The sequence below is a fragment of the Rhea pennata genome, chromosome 35, assembly GCF_028389875.1.
Source record: "Rhea pennata isolate bPtePen1 chromosome 35, bPtePen1.pri, whole genome shotgun sequence".
Taxonomy (NCBI): domain Eukaryota; kingdom Metazoa; phylum Chordata; class Aves; order Rheiformes; family Rheidae; genus Rhea; species Rhea pennata.
The window spans coordinates 124,041-141,552 of record NC_084697.1 but is presented as its reverse complement, the minus strand read 5'-3'; the positions used below and the strand labels follow the sequence as shown (position 1 = coordinate 141,552).

General features: G+C 66.3%; 1 protein-coding gene across 1 annotated transcript; it reads right to left on the bottom strand.

Annotated features, from left to right (window-relative positions):
* Window positions 1-2: 2 nt before the first annotated feature.
* Window positions 3-16,785, bottom strand: CACNA1F (calcium voltage-gated channel subunit alpha1 F). The gene is made up of 48 exons (XM_062598700.1): window positions 16,758-16,785; window positions 15,818-16,061; window positions 15,612-15,717; window positions 14,618-14,757; window positions 14,215-14,357; window positions 13,971-14,123; window positions 13,619-13,815; window positions 13,441-13,544; window positions 13,199-13,359; window positions 13,012-13,095; window positions 12,843-12,930; window positions 12,241-12,267; window positions 11,968-12,128; window positions 11,658-11,883; window positions 11,373-11,580; window positions 11,149-11,269; window positions 10,617-10,701; window positions 10,447-10,501; window positions 10,265-10,319; window positions 10,029-10,158; window positions 9,473-9,602; window positions 9,223-9,282; window positions 9,028-9,134; window positions 8,647-8,734; window positions 8,162-8,269; window positions 8,009-8,061; window positions 7,776-7,922; window positions 5,594-5,795; window positions 5,361-5,519; window positions 5,064-5,174; window positions 4,820-4,903; window positions 4,628-4,648; window positions 4,421-4,549; window positions 4,272-4,337; window positions 4,065-4,156; window positions 3,407-3,566; window positions 3,029-3,156; window positions 2,852-2,948; window positions 2,656-2,758; window positions 2,448-2,549; window positions 2,239-2,369; window positions 2,046-2,159; window positions 1,836-1,972; window positions 1,631-1,756; window positions 1,338-1,498; window positions 913-1,025; window positions 502-756; window positions 3-391 (listed from the first exon to the last, which is right to left on the bottom strand). Exons 1-48 carry the CDS (start codon window positions 16,783-16,785, stop codon window positions 146-148), a joined length of 5,946 nt encoding a protein of 1,981 aa, XP_062454684.1. The 3' UTR covers window positions 3-145.
* Between the last annotated feature and the right edge of the window lie 727 nt (window positions 16,786-17,512).

The window sequence follows — 17,512 nt, the reverse complement described above, 5'->3', positions numbered from 1 at the left end:
AGTCTGCCCCACTCCAAGGTTCTTCCTCCACCCCAGGGTTCCCCTATGGCAGTGACTCCCCCTCCACAGGCTCCAGCAACATCGTGCTCGGTGGCACATCCCAATGGCTGCAGGGCTTTATTGGGGTGCGGTTGGGGCGGGGGGGTTAGGGCCCGCCGACACAGGCCATCTCATCGGCCAGCTCGTCCTCTGCCAGCGGCCGCAGTGGCTCCTCATCACTGTAGATAGGGCCGGCAGGGGCCGGCGAGGCGCGTTGGCGCGTCAGCAGGTCAGCAGCGGCGCTCTCCATCTCGTCCATGGTCATGTCGCAGGCATCGGCGATCTCCCGCTTGGCCACGGCCACAAACTTGGGGTCCCGTGCGAAGAGCCCCAGCCCCTCTGAGATGAGCACCTGCGGGGGAGGGCGGGGGGCATGGGTAGCTGGCACCAGTGCCCCTGCTGTGGGCAGGGGCCTGCCCTGGGTGGCTCATGGGGGCTGGGAGGTGCCCCCAGTTCACTCACCGCCTCGACGAGGCTGTCGGCGGAGCCGCGGGCCAGCGTGTCCCCAGGGCCGCACGGCCGCAGGCGGAGGGGCCCAGGGGGGGCGTGGTCCCCCATGAACCAGCGTGAGAGTGGGGGGAGGCTGCCACCCGCCCCTGATGGCCCCCCCTCCACCAGGATCAGGGGTGCGTAGAGCAGGTGGCCGTGGGCAGGCGCCGCTGCCGCCCAGGCGCGTGAGGAGCCGCCCAGGCGCCACGTCTCGGAGCTGCCGTAGCCCTGTGAAGCGGGAGCGCGAGGGGGGCGTCAGGGTGCGAGGCGGGAGCCCCTCATGCACGGGGCACGTGGGTGCTAGGCAGCTGCGCTTGCCCAGGCAGCGGCACACGATGGGGTAGACACGTTCGCAGGCGGCACGGGGGTGTCCCCACGCGGTACCTGGGGCCGAGTGGGGCCGGGCGGCCCCGAGGGGTTGTAGGTCCCCGGGATGGGCTCGTCCTCGCAGCTGCCCTGGCGCCGCAGGCACTGGATGGCGAAGGAGGGCTTCCGGCCTGGGGCTGTCCGTCAGCGCTGCCTGGCCACGCCCCCGCACGGAGGCTCCTCGGCCACGCCCCTCTCCAAGCCCCGCCCCCGGGCTCCGCCCAGCCCCTGGTCTATCCCTGGCCCCACCCCCGGGCTCTGCCCAGACCCTGGCTCCATCCCTGGCCACGCCCCTCCAAGCCCCGCCCCTGGGCTCCGCCCAGGCCCTGCTCCATCCCTGGCCACGCCCCCTCCCTCCAAGCCCCGCCCCTGGCCACGCTCCCTCACCAGAGGCCCTTCCCCGGCTTCCTGGTCCTGCCCCCTCCTAGAGGCCCTGCCCCTACCTGTGGGCGTGGGGGGCAGGAGGCGTCGCCGCTTGAGCTGTTGCCCCTCGAGGGCCCCATTGAGGAGGGCGAAGTGCCGGGGGGGGAGGGGCAGCGACCCCGTCCGTGGCTCTGCCCCTGCCCAGCTGGCAGGTGGGGGCGTGGGGCTGGCCCTGAGAAGCCTGGGGTGGGAGGACAGGGGGCATGAGGGGCAGGGGAACCCGTGGGGGGTCCCCCCCCGCCTGCCTGCCCGCTGTGGGGTGCCGCCCTTGTGACAGCGTGTGCAGCCCTGGGCAGCCCCGTCCCCCACTTGCCTGTGGCGGCTGGCCAGGCCCCCTGTGTCGTCCTCGTGGCTGCCGTCCCCCGGCTCCTCCCCGTCCTCGGGGGGCCCCGGCTCCTCCAGTCCCCCGCCGAGCTCATGGCCTGTGTCCGAGTGCCGCCTGCATGCGGGGGCCGTCAGCACCTCGGCAGCTGGGTGTCCTCAGGCCCCTCCCCCAGGTCCCAGCGCCCCCATGGTACCTGCTGCTGTGGCGGTGCATGGCCACGTGGGGCAGGGGCGCAGGCTCCTCTCCCTCTGTGGGGACAGGGCTGCCGGCGGAGGGGGGCTCCCCCCGGAGCGGGGGGCTGGGGGCGGAGCCGTACAGGGTCTCGGGGGCCTGTGGAGAGAAGGGGTGGGGCTCATTGCTGGGCGGGGTGTGAGGCAGGTGGGGCCGGTGGGGCAGGGCTCACCGTGAAGGTCAGCTGCTCGTCGCTGGGCTCGGGGGGGCCATCGTCGCCCTCCAGGTCGCAGCTCAGCGCCCGGCGCATCTCGGGGCCCAGCGCCTGCAGGGTCTGCAGCCCGGCCTGGGGGCAGGAGGGCGGTTACCGCGGCAGCTGCCCCCGGGGGTCGCTCAGGCCGGGGTGTCCCGGGGCCCCTGCCCACCTGGAGGGCGTGCTCATTACTGGGGCCGGCGCTGGGGCCCAGCATCCCCCGCTCCTTCCGCCGCCGGAACTTGCGGAAGTAGTCCTGGATCAGGAAGGTGGCGTAGAACTTCCCCACGGTGACCTCCTCCTCTGGGGGGGCAGCAGGGTCAGGGGCGCCGGGGCCCCGCGGCGGGCGCCGGGGTGCCCGGGCTGGCGGGGCGTGCTCACCCTCCGGAGGGGGGATGACCTCGTCCAGCAGCTTGGGCTTCGTCCTCTTCCAGATTTTCTTGATGACGGCACGGAGCTCCTTGTTGGCCAGGTCCAGGTTCCCTGGGGGCGAGCGGTCCCTCAGGGAACCCAGGCGTCTGCCCCGCCCCCAGCCCTGACCTGGGGCCCCCCAGGCCCCAGGGGCCCAGGCGTTCGGGCCCACCGCAACCTTCAGTCTTGATCTTGAGGGAGGTGCGGACGAGGGCGAAGAGGGTGGCGTTGAAAGTCACGGTCCCGTCGGAGTTGAGGGGCATGTTCATGGCCACCAGGCGCTGGGGGTGGGGGGCGGAGGTGTGAGCCCGGGTGTCCGGGCGCCCCCCAGCCCCGCCTCCCTCCTCCCTCCCAGAGCCCCGCAACCTGCTGACCTTGCAGGCCACGCGGTGGGGGCAGAGCTTCCCGAAGCCCAGGGGCGGCTGGATGCGCCGCAGCAGCGTCACCACGTCCAGGTGTTTGATGCGGCCCCTGCAGGGCGGCGGGGGCGGAGGTGAGGCCGCCCCGGACGCCTGGGCCCCTCGGCGGGGTCCGCAGGGGTGGGGTCGGACCTGGCGGCGGGGTCGTACTCGGACCAGACACGCTTGAACTCGTCGAGGTGGTGGGGGCCGAGGATGGACCAGTCCCGCGTGAGGTAGTCGAAGTTGTCCATGATGACAGCCACGAAGAGGTTGATGATCTGGGGGCGGCGGGCTGTGGCTAGGGGGCTGCCGGGGCCGCCACGAGGGGGCAGGGGCCGTTGCTAGGGGCCGCGGCTGTTGCCGTGCCTGTAGCCGGGGCCGTTGCTAGGGGCCGCGGCTGTTGCTATGTGCGTTGCTGGGGCCGCTGCTAGGGCTGGATGCTGCTCCTGTGGCTCTGCAGGGAGGCAAAGGGCCGGCGGGGAGCAGCTTTGGGGCCGGGGGGCGCCGCGGGCCGGGGCGGGGGCTCACCAGGAAGGCGCAGAGCATGAAGAAGCTGATGAAGTAGACGATGGCGAAGTTGCTGCCGCAGGTGAACTCCTCGCCGGGGCCGGCGTCCGACTCGGGGTCGCAGCGCTTCCCCGGCAGGCTGGCCAGCATGATCTCCTGCCAGGCCTCCCCCGTGGCGCACCTGCGCCGCGCGCACCCATGCGGCCCCCAGCCCCGCAGCCCCACGAGGCCGCGGACGCGCCGGGGGGGCACGGGGACCCTACGGGGCTCTCCCAGACCCGCTGGGGGCCCATCGACCCCACAGGGACCAGCAGGGACCCATTGACCCCACAGGGACCGGCAGGGACCCATCAACCCACAGGGTCCTGCAGGGATCCAACAACCCCATAGGGACCTGCAGGGACCCATTGATGCCACAGGGACCCATCAACCCCATAGGCATCTGTAGGGATCCCACGACCCCATAGGGATCTGCAGGGACCAGCTGACCCCACAGGGGAGTCACCGGCACCCACTGACCCCACAGGGACCCATCAATGCCACAGAGACCCCCACCGGGGCCTGTAGGGACCCATCAACCACACAGGGACCCCACGGACCTGCAGGGAGCCATCAACACCACAGAGACCCGAAGGGGCCCACTGACCCCCCCCAGGGCCCCACGAGGCCCCCCCGGCACCTGAAGAGCAGCAGCACGGCCTGGGGGAAGGTCTGGAAGTTGTTGTTGCGGTTGATCTGGGTGCCGTCCTGCAGCGCCACCTTGCCGAAGGTCTGCGGGGCCGGGGGAGTGTGGGGTGCGGGGGGCGGCCCCCTCGCCCCGAGGCGCGCGCGGCGCCCCGCAGGGCTGGGGCCGGCTCACGCACGAGGGCCTGCGAGCCCCCCCCACCTGCATGCCGATGACGGCGTAGATGAAGAAGATCATGGCGATGAGGAGGGCGACGTAGGGCAGGGCCTGGGGGAGCCGGCAGCAGGTGAGCCTGGGGCCGGTCCCCCCGCGGCACCGGGGGGGACGTGGCGCAGCCCCCCCGGCAGCACCTGGAAAGACTTGACGAAGGTCCAGAGCAGGGTGCGGATGCCCTCGCCCTTGGACAGCAGCTTCACCAGCCGCATCACCCGGAAGAGCCGGAAGAAGGTGATGGAGATGCGGGAGCTGTCCTCGGAGCTCTGGGGGGCACAGCGCGGGTCAGGGTGCCCGCGGCCGCGCAGCTGCGCAAGGCGGGGACGCCGGGACCCCCCCCGTACCTCACCGACATGACCCCCGTTCTGTTGTGCGGCAGCCGCGCAGATGGAGACAGACGCACGGATGGAGACGGACACACAGGCAGACGATGGGATGGATGCGCGCAGAGGCGAGATGGACAAATGGAGATGGACGCACAGATGGGCACGAGAGGCCCGGACACCCGGGCTCCGGGGGTGGGGGACGACACTCACGTTGACCTCGGTGACGGCGATGTCCACCACACTGCCCACCACGATGAGGGCGTCGAAGGTGTTCCAGGCGTCGCAGAAGTAGTGCTGGGCGCGAGGGTGTGAGGGGCGCGAGGGCACCTCTGCGGGGCAGCGCCTCGCACGACCCCGCGTGGGGCCCTCGTGCAAGGCTCCCCCCCATGCAAGGCCCTCGTGCAAGGCTCCCGTGCCCCCCCCCCCAGCATGCGAGGCCCTCGTGCAAGCCTACCCTGGGCTTGAAGGCGATGATCTTGAGCACCATCTCAACGGTAAACAGCCCCGTGAACACCATGTTGAGCAGGTCCATGACGTAGTTGAATGGCTTTGACTGCTCGTAGTGCTGGGGTGGGGGCATGGGCTCAGCTTCCTCAGAGCCCCCCAAGGATCCCGAAACTGCCCCCCAAGTCCCTAAGTGCCCTCCAAACGTCTCCTTGCTGCCTCCCAACCCTGCTAACAGCCCCAAGAGGGAGCTCCCCCCTCCCGGTCCCCATGCGCCCAGCTGCCCCCCGCACCACCCCGCACCCACCTGTACGGCCAGGGCAATGGTGTTGAGCAGGATGAGGACGAACATGATGTACTCGAAGGCGGTGGAGTTCACCATGGCCCACACCCGGTACTGGCTCCGGTTCTTGGGGATGTAGCGCCGCAGTGGCTGCGCCTTCAGCGCGTACTCGACGCACTGCCGCTGTGGGGTGGGTGGGGGGGGTGAGCGCTTCGTACAAGGCACAGCTGCAGCCCCGCTGGGACGGTGCTCGGTACCTGGTTCTTGTCCAGCTCGCAGTTCTTGTACTCGCTCTCACCCTGGGCGCGGAAGGTGATGATGACGAAGCCCACAAAGATGTTCATCATGAAGAAGGCAATGACGATGATGTAAACAATGAAGAAGATGGAGATCTCAACCCGATAGTTGTAGATGGGCCCTTGGTCCTCTGCGTTGGCATCGATGGCCTTGTAGAGCAGCCTGTGCACCACCCCAAAGGGTTTTTTTGGGGGGGGGGGGGGGGGGGAACGTGTGATGGAATAGCCTTGAAACTCCCGGGGCGTTGGGGGGGGGGGATTGCCATTGAAATGGCAATGGAGGCGCCTATAGAGAGTGCCTTGAAACAACTGCCCGTGGGGAGTCTGGAAACTGCTAATTTTTTTTTTAGGGGGGGTGTATGCATTGAAAATAAAGATGAGAGAGCCTTGAAACTGCTATAGAACTCAGTCTTAAAAATACATGTGAGGGGTGCCTTGAAACGGCAGCAGGAAGGGCTCAAAATTTCAGGTAGAGGGCCTGGAAACAGCAGGTGTGAAGGTGGGACCTTGAAACTGCAGTTGGGGAAAACCCTGAAACAGCTATGGAAAGGCCTTGAACCTGCAGCTGGGGAGCCTTGAAACTGATGGACCAGGCCTCAAAAGGGGGGGGGGCATAAAACTGCTACAGAAGAGCCTTAAAACTGCAAGGAAGGAGCTGGGGGGGGGGGCCTTGAAATGAGGGTGTTGAAACTACGGGTGGAAAGCCTTGAAACTGCACGGGGGGGTGGGGGTGGTCTTGAAGCTGCTATAGGGGAAGGCTTGAAACTGCAATGGGAGACTTGAAATTGGGGGAGCCTTGAAACTGCTACAGAAAGACCTTGGAACAGTTACTGCAAGGCCTTGAAACTATGGGTGGGGAGCCTTGAAACTGCTATGGAAGGACTTGAACCCACTATGGGGGAGCCTTGAAACTGCAAAGGCCAGGCCTTAAAGCTGTTATGGAGGGGGTGCAAAACTGTTGGGAAAGCCTTGAAACTGCTATGGAAGAAGCTTGAAACTGCAGCTGGGGAGCCTTGAAACTGATGGGGGAAGTCTCAAAACTAGGGGAGTGGCTTGGCACTGCTATGGGAAAGCCTTGAAACTGCAGGAAGGCCCTTGAAGTTGCTCTGGGGTGTTTTGAAAATGCAATGGAGGGGCCTTGAAATGGCTATGGAAGGGCTTTGAACCAGGAAATGGGGAGCCTTGAAACAGACAAAAAGCTCAGAAACTGCAGATAGGGGAGCCTTGAAACTGCTGGATGGGGGCCTGAAACTGCAGCTGGGCAGCTTTCAAACTGCTATGGAGATGCCATCAACGCGCAGATTGGGAAATCCTTTAAACTGCCGGGAGCAGGGGGCTTACAGCTGCAGCGGGGCACATTGAGACTGCATTTCCGAGCACCCTGAAATTGCAAGGGAGGGAGGAGGAGGCATGAAGCCAACTTGGGGAACCTCAAAGCTGCAGTTGGGGGGAGGGGGAACCTTGAAACTACTATGGAAGGCCCATGAAACAGCTGGGGGGGGTCTTGAAACTGCCATAAGGGAGCTTGACTAAATTATTTGGGAAGCCTTGAAACTGCTATGGTGACTCTTGGAACCTGTGTGGAAGCCCCTGATACTGCTGGGAAAAAAAATGTATTTAAACTGCTTTGGAGACTTGTGAAACAGGGCGGGGGGGAGGGGGAATAAACTTGAAATGGCTGGGGAGGGGGAACTTTTGGGGGGGGGGTCTTAAAACTGCAGGAGCTTGACGTTGTTGGGAGGCCTTGAAACAACCAAAGGGAGGTGGGGCACAACTACTGTAGGTGGCCTTTAAATTGCTGGGAAGAGTGCTTAAAACTGCTTTTGGGGGGTTGACCCCAAGATGGGGGGGGGGGGGCTTGAAATCATCATTGAGGGACTGGAAACTGCTCTGTGGGGCTTTAAAACTGGGGCAGGGGGGGACTCAAAAGTGCTATGGGGTCTTTGAGACGGGGGCAAGGGGGAGTCAAAACTGCAGTGGGAGGCCTCAGGAGAGGCTTCCCTGTCAGAGAGGCTTGAAACTGGGGGCGGGGGGGGGGGGGGGGCAGGCCTTGAAACTCCCGGGTGGGTATTGAAACAGCTTTGGAGGGGGGGGGCGCCTGGAGACCGCTGTGAGGGGCCTGGAGACCGCCGGGGGCACTCACGCGGGCCAGCCCTCGAAGGTGGAGACGGTGAAGAGCGCCATCATGCCAGCCAGCACGTTGTCGAAGTTGAAGTCGCTGTTGTGCCAGAGGCGCTCGCGCACCGTGGGGTGCGCCACGTCCCCGTCCTTGTACACGATGAAAGTGCCCCTGGGGGGCGGGGAGAGGGGGTCAGCCCCACCACCCCGGGGGGGGGGGGCGGGCGGGGGGGGCAGTGGGGTGGTACAGGGGCGCACTTGCATTCCGCAGGCGTGTGCTTGGCCTCGTCAGTGCAGCTGTAGAACTTGCCCTGGGGAGGGGGGTGCCGGGGGGGGTGTCAGCTCGGACCCACTGCGTGGGGAGCGGCCCCCCCCCCCCACGATCCCCTCTCCCCCCCGGCAAGGAGGCACCTTGAAGAGCTGGACCCCGATGCAGGCGAACATGAACTGCAGCAGCGTCGTCACGATCATGATGTTGCCGATGGTGCGGATGGCCACAAAGACACACTGCACCACGTGCTGCGCACCAGTGACACCAGTGTCACCAGTAACATTGGTGACACCCCCTCGACACGTCGCACCACATGCTGTGCACCAGTGACACCAGTAACACCACCCGCTGCAGCACCTGCAGCACCAGTAACGCCCCCTCTCTCCGCAATGTGTTGGGTTACCAGTGCTCCCAGTATGCACCAGTAAGAGCTGCTGCCCCCATTCCAGTGTTCCCAGTACACACCAGTAACAGGCACTGCTCCCCTCCACACACTGCATGATGAGGGCACCAGTGCACCCAGCACACACTAGTAACACCCACTGCCCCTCCCACCGAATCCTGGGGGGAAGCAGTGGTCTCTGCCCTCCCCCCCCCCAAGTGCTCCCAGTACTCCCAGTCCCACCTTGAGGCCCTTGGCACGGTTGATGGCTCGCAGGGGCCGGAGCACACGCAGCACCCGCAGGATCTTCACCACCGAGATGGCGCTGGAGCTGCCGGCAGCATCAGGCCCAGTGCTCCCAGTGCCCTCCAGTGCTCCTCCCTGCTCCCAGTATCCCCCCACGTGCTCCCAGTACCTTTCTGTGCCCTCCCAGTAGCCCCAGTGGCACTCACATTGCCCCCAGTAGCCCCAGAGCTGGTCCCAATGCCCCCAGCACTCCCCTGCAGCCTTGCCCTCCCAGTGCCCCTAGTAGCCCCGGAGCTGCTCCCAGTGGCCCCAGTAGCGCCCCCAGTGCCCCCAGCAGCTCCAGAGCCCTCCCAGCGCCCCCAGCAGCCCAGTGCTCACTGGATGCCGAAGGAGATGAGGGAGACGCCGACCACCAGCAGGTCAAGGAGGTTGAACCAGTTGCGGCAGAAGGAGCCCTTGTGCAGGAAGGCGCCGAACGCCGTCATCTGGGGCAGGCCGTGAGCCCAGGTGTCCGGGCCCCTCCCCGCCCCCTGCCCGCGCCCGGGGCCCCCGGGGCCCCGGCGTCCGGCGTACCTTGAGCAGGATCTCCACGGTGAAGATGGAGGTGAAGGCGTAGTCAAAATAGCCCAGGATCTGCAAGGGAGACGGGGGTGACCCCCCCACACACACCCCAGCTACCCCTTGACACCCCCCCAACTACACCCTGCCCTCCAACTGCCCCAACACCCCTATGGTTGGGGGCGACAGGGCCCTAGAGGCCCCAGCAGCCCCTGCAGGTGGGGGCAAGCGGGTCCCAGTCACCCCAGCGGCCCCAGTTGCCCACATGGTTGCGGGGCGAGTGGGCCCGCACGGGGTCCTCGGCGGCCAGCGAGACGCTGCTGAGGATGATGAAGACGAGGATGAGGTTGGTGAAGACGTGGTGGTGGATGAGCGCGTGGCACCGCACCCGCAGCCTGGGGACAGCGACGGGCTCAGGGCACTGCCAGGCCCAGGCCTCCCAGTCCCCACCAGCCATGCCGCCCCCCATCCCAGTTAGCCCCCTTCCCCATGAGCTTCCCAGGCTCCCCACAAGTCTTCCCAGCTCCCCTGATACGCCGTCCTCCCAGCCCCAGCGCCCTTAGTCCCACTGCTCTCAGTTCTAGCCCTCACGGTGCCCCCAGTCCCACTGCTCCTAGCTGTCCTGGTGTTCCCAGTCCCAGTTCTCCCAGCGCTGCCACTCCTAGTTTCAACCCCCCTGTTCCAGTGCCCCCAGCCCTCCCAGTTCCCCCAGCCCCAGAGCTCCCAGTCCCAGCCTCCCACTTCCCCTAGCCCCAGCATCCCCAGTCCCCCAGTATCCCTAGTGCCAGCCCCCCCAGTGCTCCCAGTGCCCCCAGTCTCACGGGTTGGTGCTGCCCAGCAGGAAGAAGGCGCTGCCCTCAGGGATTGGCACCACCTTGGGCTTGGGGGGCTCCTCCAGGGGCTCCGTTCGTGGCCCCCCCAGGCTGTCCCGCTCCCCCCCGTTCTCCTCGCCTGTGGGGACCCAGGTGTCCAGGCAGCACGCACACAGACTGGGACCCCAGTGCCTGGGGCCCTCCTCCTTCCTGGGACCCCGGCGTCTGGGTGGGCTGGCACCTACCTTCTTCGCTCCCCTCCTCCTCCTCTTCCTCCTCCTCCTCCTCCTCTTCCTCAGGCTCCAGTGGCTCCCCCTCAACCTGGAGGTGGGATGAGCACGTGTGCACATGGGCTGAGCACATGCATGTAGACACACGTGAGCGCCACGCACAGGCGTGGGGACACGCATCCTCTGTCCGCACTCACCTTCACGCTCACATCCCGGCTCCCTGCACCGGCCTCCACCTCCCCAGCCTTGTCCCTGCGGAGTCGCAGGGGCTCAGCCAGAGGACTCACGTGACGGGTGCCCCCGCCCCCCATCATCCCCGCGGGGACCCGCACGTCCGGGTGCTCCCGCCTCGGGGGCCCCAGCTCACTTCTTGCTGTCGGCACCCGAGTTGATGTTGTCGCCGTCAGCCAGGTTGTCAACAGCGATGGCCAGGAAAACGTTGAGGAGGATGTCTGGGGAGGAAGGGGTTAACCAGTGCTCCCAGTTCCCCCTCACTCGTACTCCCAGTATCCTGCCAGTGCCTCCCAGTGCCTCCCACCCTTTTCCAGTGTCCTCGCAGCCCCTCCAGTGCCTGGGCCCCAACCAGTCTCCCATCACCCAACGCTCTGTTCCCAGTCTCCTGTGTCAGAGCCCAGTATCCTCAGTTATCCAGTGCCCCATTCCCAGTCTCTTCAGTCCCCTTTGCGCTCCCCAGGCCCTGCTGTGTCCAGCCCCAATGTCCCCAGTCACCCACAGCCCCATTCCCAGTGCCTCCAGTTCCTCCTGCATTGAAGCCCAGTGTCCCCAGTCACCCATGGCCCCATTCCCACTGCCTCTTGTCCCTCCTGTGTTGGAGTCCAGTGTCCCCAGCCACCTGCAGCCCTGTTCCCAGTGCCCCCAGCACCCCCAGTGCCACGCACAGTTGCCACAGATGAAGAGGATGACAAAGTAGACGCAGACTAGCATGCCAGGGAAGACGGGGCCGCCGTAGGCCATAATCCCGTCGTACATCACCGCATTCCAGTCCTCTCCCGTCAGGATCTGCGGGTGCCCCCCAACGCTGGTGTCACCCCAGGCCCTCGAGGGCCCCCCAGTTCTCCCAGTACAAGCCCCTCCCATCAAGCTAGAGGTGGGGTTGAGGTACCTGGAAGACAGTGAGCAGGGCTTGGGGGAAGGTGTCGAAGGTGCTGCGCTTGGTCTGCGTCTCGTCAAAGCTGAAGCGGCCCCCGAAGAGCTGCATGCCCAGAAGCGCAAAGATGATGATGAAGAGGAAGAGCAGCAGCAGCAGCGAGGCAATGGACTTCATGGAGTTCAGGAGGGAGCCCACCAGGTTGCTCAGCGAGGCCCAGTGCCTGTGGAGACAGCAGGGGCTTTAGTGGGAGCACGGGGACGTGGTGGGGGCCTGGCGGCGTCCCCTCCCTCCCCGCACCTGGTGACCTTGAAGACGCGGAGCAGGCGGACGCAGCGCAGCACAGAGATGCCCAGCGGCTCCATGGCCCCGCGCTCCACCAGCGCCGTCTCCAGCACCCCACCGCACACCACGAAGCAGTCGAAGCGGTTGAAGAAGCTGGCGAAGTAGCAGCTGGGCCCCAGCGCGTACAGCTTCAACACCATCTCGGCGGCGAAGAGCGACAGCAGCGCCTTGTTGGCGTAGGCTGCAGGCAGAGGGCCGGCGCTCGCACCCGCGCGGGCCCTGTGGCACCGTGCTGAGGCCCCAGTGTCCGGGCCAGCGGCGGTACCTTGGGTCTGGGTGAGCCAGGGCGGCTGCCCGTGGTGCTCGGAGGCGATGGTGAGCGTGTTGAGGAACACCAGCAGCAGCACCATCCAGTAGAATGACACCGACTTCACTGCCCCCCGGCACCGGCGCCGCAGCAGGCGGTTCAGCCGCCGCAGCCGCCGCCTGCGAGTAGTGGGGGGGGGGTGTGGCAGGGTGTTGGGGACACAGTGGCTTTGGCTTTGGGGGGGCCTCTGTGTGCTCCCCCCCTCCCTGTTCCTCCTCACTTCCCACTTACCAAAACTTGGTCTTCGTGATCTTGCCCCTGGTGGGGGGACAAAGGCAGGGAGTCACCCCGCAGCCGGGGATCCTTGGGCCCGTGGCAGCAGTTAGGGGCTAAGAGGGGGCCGTAAATGGCCTCGTGGATCAGTGTGAGGGGCTCGGGGGGCCCTGGCGGGTCCTGGGGCTCCTAGGGGTCTCTGTTGGGGTCCCAGGGCCCTGGAAGTCCCAGGGATCAGAGCTATAGCCCGAGGGGTTGGTGTTGGGGTCCCAGGGGACCACAGGGGATCATGGGGGATCCAGGGGTCACTTTGTCAGTCCCAAGGGTCAGTGCTGGGATCCCAGGGGGGCCATAGAGGATCATGGGAGTCCCAGGGGTCAGGGTCCCTAGCGGGCGGTAGGGGGCCCCAAAGGGGCCCTGGGGTATCCTGGGGGTTCCAGGAGTCACTGTTGGGTCCCAGGGGGGCATACGGGATCCTGGGGGTCCCAGAGGTCAGTTTGGGTGTCCTAGGGGTTGGGGGGGGATCTCATGAGGCCTTGCAGAGCTGTGGGGGGACCCATCGGGATGCTGGGGGCCAGTTTGGGGGTCGTGGTGATGCAGGGCCCCTCCCCGAGGCTCACAGGCAGCGGTCGCAGGCAGTCGGTTGCAGCTCCTCGTCCCCCACGGTCTCCGTGTTCACCGAGGTGGTCTCGCTCCCAGGGAGGCTGGCTGGGGTGGGGGGCAGCAGTGAGAGTTGTGTGCGGGACCCTGGCATCTAGGGCGGGAGGGCCGCAGCGCACGTGGCGTTACCATGGGTGTCCGTGGAGTGGCTCGTGTGCCGGAGCCACTTCAGCCGGGGTTTCCGCTTCCCCATGAGGTCCTCAGCGGTCAGCCCTGGGGGATTTGGGGCAAACAGGTTGTGCGGAGGGCAGCGATGCTGGCGAGGGGCAGTGCAGACCCACGGCACAGGCTAGGGGGCGGCTCCTCGGATGCTCACGGTGCTTCTCATGCTCCCCATCATCTTCGTCAGCTTCGAGGTCCTCAGCCTGTGTGATCCAGTCCATGTAGCCCCGGAGATCCTCCTCCAGCTGCTGCTTCTCCCGCAGCTTCTGGAAGTCACCGCGGGCCTTGGCCTTCTCACGCTCCTTGGAGAACTCGCTGAGGGTGGCCAGGCAGGTGTCGCACGCTGGGGGGCCACCACGCCACCCCATGCCACCCGCCAGCCTCACCCTTGCTCACCCACTCAGCACCCCTAGCACCAGGTTGAGGACGAAGAAGGAGCCAAAAATGACAAGGCTGACGAAGTAAATCCAGGGCAGCTCGTGGCCCATAGCATCCTGCATCTGTAGGAGGCAGAGGAGTGTCAGCAGGGGGCAGATGAGGGTCCCCCGCGGCAGGCGGGCCCCCCCCAGCTCACCCAGTAGAGCACGTCAGTCCAGCCCTCCATGGTGATGCACTGGAAGACGGTGAGCATGGCGAAGAAAAAGTTGTCGAAGTTGGTGATGCCACCGTTGGGGCCCTCCCAGCGGCCCCGGCACTCCGTGTTGTTCTGCACGCAGGCCCGGCCGTGCCCCGAAAAGGCGCAAGGCGACGGGTCGTCCTCCGACTCCAGGTCTGCGAGCGGGGGGCCACATGTGAGCCTGGGCGGCTCTAGTGGGGCCCAGGGACGCCCCAAGCATCCCCAGAGGTTGCGGGGGGGCCTGGGGCTGCACCACATGTGGTGCCAAGGCTTCTGGGGGGGCAATGCGGGGGTGCCGGGCCCCCCTCACCAGAGCCAATGAAGAAGCAGGTCTTGTGCATGCGGCCGATGAAGAGCTCGAGGCCGATGATAGCGTAGATGATGATGACAAAGAGGACGAGCAGGGCGATGTGGAGCAGCGGCACCATAGCCTTCATGATGGAGTTGAGGACGATGTGCAGGCCTGTGGGAGGCGGTGGCTGCAGGGCGGGGGGCCCGCGCCCGCCCACATGGGCACACCCCCGCGCAAGGCCTGCCCGCCGCGCGGCACTCACTGGGCACGCCAGAGACGAGGCGGAGGGGCCGGAGCACCCGGAAGGCGCGCAGGGCCTTGACGTCGAAGCCACCCGGCTTGCCGCTCATGTGGTGGGCCTCGCCGGGCTTGTGCGAGGCCTGCTCCAGGATCACGCTGAAGAGCCTGCGGGGCAGCGGCAGCGCTCACGGGGGCGCCGGGGCCTGCGAACAGCCCCGCTGCAGGCAGGCTGCTGGGGCAGTTATCGCTCCCCCGGGGCAGGCGCAGAGCGTTTTGCCCCCTTGACATGAGGCAGTCATTCCCATCCTGGGCGGTCCTCCCCCTCGGAGTTGTTACCCATCTCTGGGGGCAGCCACCCCCCCCTCAGAGGGCAGCTCCCCCCCCCGCCACCGAGGTGGTCACTCCCCTGGTGGCCACCCCCTCACCCCACGACGACGATGACAAAGTCGAGCAGGTTCCAGCCATTGCGGATGTAGGCGCTGGGGTGCAGTACCAGCCCGTAGGCAATGATCTTCAGAAAGGTCTCCACCGTGAAGATGATGAGGAAGACGTACTCCACCTGCTCCTGGGGCCGGCAGGGGGTGGGGGTGAGCCCAGGGGTCCAGGCCCCCCTGCCCCGTAACACCCTTCACCCACCCAGCTGCCCCACCACCCTTCCCAGCATCTTCTGCTGCCCGTGGGCTCTGCTACGGACACAGGACCCAAGCGTCCAGGGCGCTGCCCAGCCCCCTCTTCCCCCCACCACAGCTGGGTTGGGCACAAGGGACCGGGGTGTCCGGGCGTCACAGCCTCACCGCCTCCTCCGGGGCTCTTTTGGGAAACAGGGACCCAGACATCCGGGCCATGGTTTGGGGGAGGGGGGGCGCTTGGCCACACGGGGAAGGGACCCAGGCATCCTGGCCATAGAGCCCCGCTATGGGGGAAGGGCGCTAAGCTGGGATTAGAGCCCCCCTGCCCACCCTAGCCATGGGTAAGCGGCTTAGGCATACAGCACACGCATGTGCACAGGGACACACGTGCCACATGCCCCGGGAGACTCCGGAGTCCAGGCACCCTCGCTGTGCCCCACAGCCCCCCCTGGGGGGAATCCAGCATCTGGGCATCCCTGCTCCCCCCCACAGGCCCCCCTGGGCGCCCCTGGTGCCAGGGCACCCCCCTAGGTCCCCAATTTCCTCTCACACCCAAAGCAGCTTCGTTAGGCTGCCTTGTTAGCGCTGATCCCTTAACGAGCTCAACCCGCACCTGACTGGGACCAGCTGAGGACACTCAACATGGCCCAACAAGGCCTGAGGGGACACCTGGGTCCCTATGGGGGGCACAGGCTAGGGTCTCTGGGGCTGCCCGGATGCTTGGGCCCTCATGGGGGCAAGGGGGGCACAGGGTGGGGTCCCTGGGGCTGCCATACACCGGGGTCCTCACCAGGTTGTGGTTGGCGGCGTTGGAGTCATCCTCGGGGAAGGGGATGTAGACACCCAGAGCCACACAGTTGGCGAAGATGGTGACAAGGATGAGGATGTCGAAGGGCCTGGGGGCCGTGGTGTCACGGGGGTGGGGCTGGGGCGTCAGTCATCCCCACCCCGCCAGCAGTGCCACCGCACCCCCGTCCCCCCACGCCCCCCACTCACTTCCACTCAACAATGCTGATGGCGGCGCGGCGGATGGGGTTGTTGAGGCGGAGGCAGAAGAGGGCACGGGGGGAGCGCGGGACTCCTCCCGAGCCCTGGCCCTTGTGCTTGGCGTGGGGTGGGCGCCGATGGCGGGGGCCTGGGGGCGTCCCCCCGCCCGCCAGCCCCCCAGGCCCCTCGCCCACTGGCCACCCCAGGGGCTGCCCCATGGCCTTGGCAAAGGACGGCAGCTCCTTGGGGGGCCCTGGGACAAGGGAGAGGGGCACGGTCAAGCACGGTCCCCCCAAGGGTCTCCTGGGCCCTCATTAGGCCCCAGAGCCCCTGGACCCCCAGGGACCTCCCTTGAACTCCCAGAATATCTCCTAGGATCTCCCCAGACCCCCTTCGAGCCCTCAGGGACTCCTTATATCCTTTGGGATCTCCACATCCCCTCAGGGACCCCCCCCCCGAGCCCTAGTATGTCCCCATAGTTTGCCCTATCCCCTCTAGAATCCCCTCTCAGAGCCCTAATATGTCCCCATGGTCCCCCTATCCCTTCTGGGACCCCCCCCCCCGAGCCCCTATATCTCCCTAGAGCACCCCATCACTTGTAAGACCTCCCAGAAACTCCGTATCTCCTCTGGGTCACCTCACCTCTACTGGGATCCCCTGGAGTCCCCATACCTCCCCTAAGCTGACCTTCCTCTTCAGGACCCCCCTACTATGTCCCCATGCTCCCCCCTATTCCCTCTGGGACCCCCCCCAAGCCCCAAAGTCTCCCCTGGGTCCTCACATCCCCACCGGGACAACCAGAGCCCCCATATCTCCCCACAGTCCCCTCATCCCCTCAAGAACTGCCCCCCAGAGCCCCCATATACCCCAGGGCTTCCCACATAGGCCCAGGACCCTCTCTGAACGCCCAGGCCTCCCCACACCCCCCCAGTAACCCCCCTGCACTCACCATCTCCGTTCTCCTCAGATTCTGACATAGTGAGGGGTGTCCAGGACGAGCTTGGGGGGGGTGTACTGGAGTCCAGGGGCTGCTTGAGGGGAGGTGGGGGGGATCTTGAAGGTATTAACAGGATCTAGCAGGCAATTGGGGCAGGTCGGGGTGTTCTGGGGGAGTCTCAGAGGTATTTGCAAGTGCCTGAGGGGTGTCCAGGGTGTTTGGGGATAGCAGGGGGCATCTAGGAGGGTCAGGGGGATTCGGAGGGTCTGTGGGCCCTGGGGTGGCTCCCGGCCCTCCCCAAGGCTCCTCCGGCAGCCCCAGCTTGTGGCTGCCGGGAGATTAACGGCTTAGAGAGGGAGCGCGTGAGAGGCAGGGCTGGTGACATGCAGCCCACGCATGTGCCAGGGCACACACATGTGTGCAAAGAGCAGGGACAGGGTTCACACACGTGTGTGGGGGGGACAAGACCAGAGCACACATGTGTACAAGGGGGACTGCGCTGGGGCACATGCATGTGAGGGGACAAAATGGGGCAGATGTGCGTGAGGGGACAAAATTGTGCATGCGCGTGTGAGGGGACAAAGTGGGGCACACGCATATGAGGCGGCACAGTGGGGCACATGTGTGAAGGGACAAAATGGGGCACGCGCATATGAGGAGGACAAAGTGGGGCACACGTGTGAGGGGAACAAAGTGGGGCACATGTGCAAAGGCCAAGAAGAGGCGCCCCACGAAGGGACAAGATGGCGCCGCCCCGCGTGAGGGAC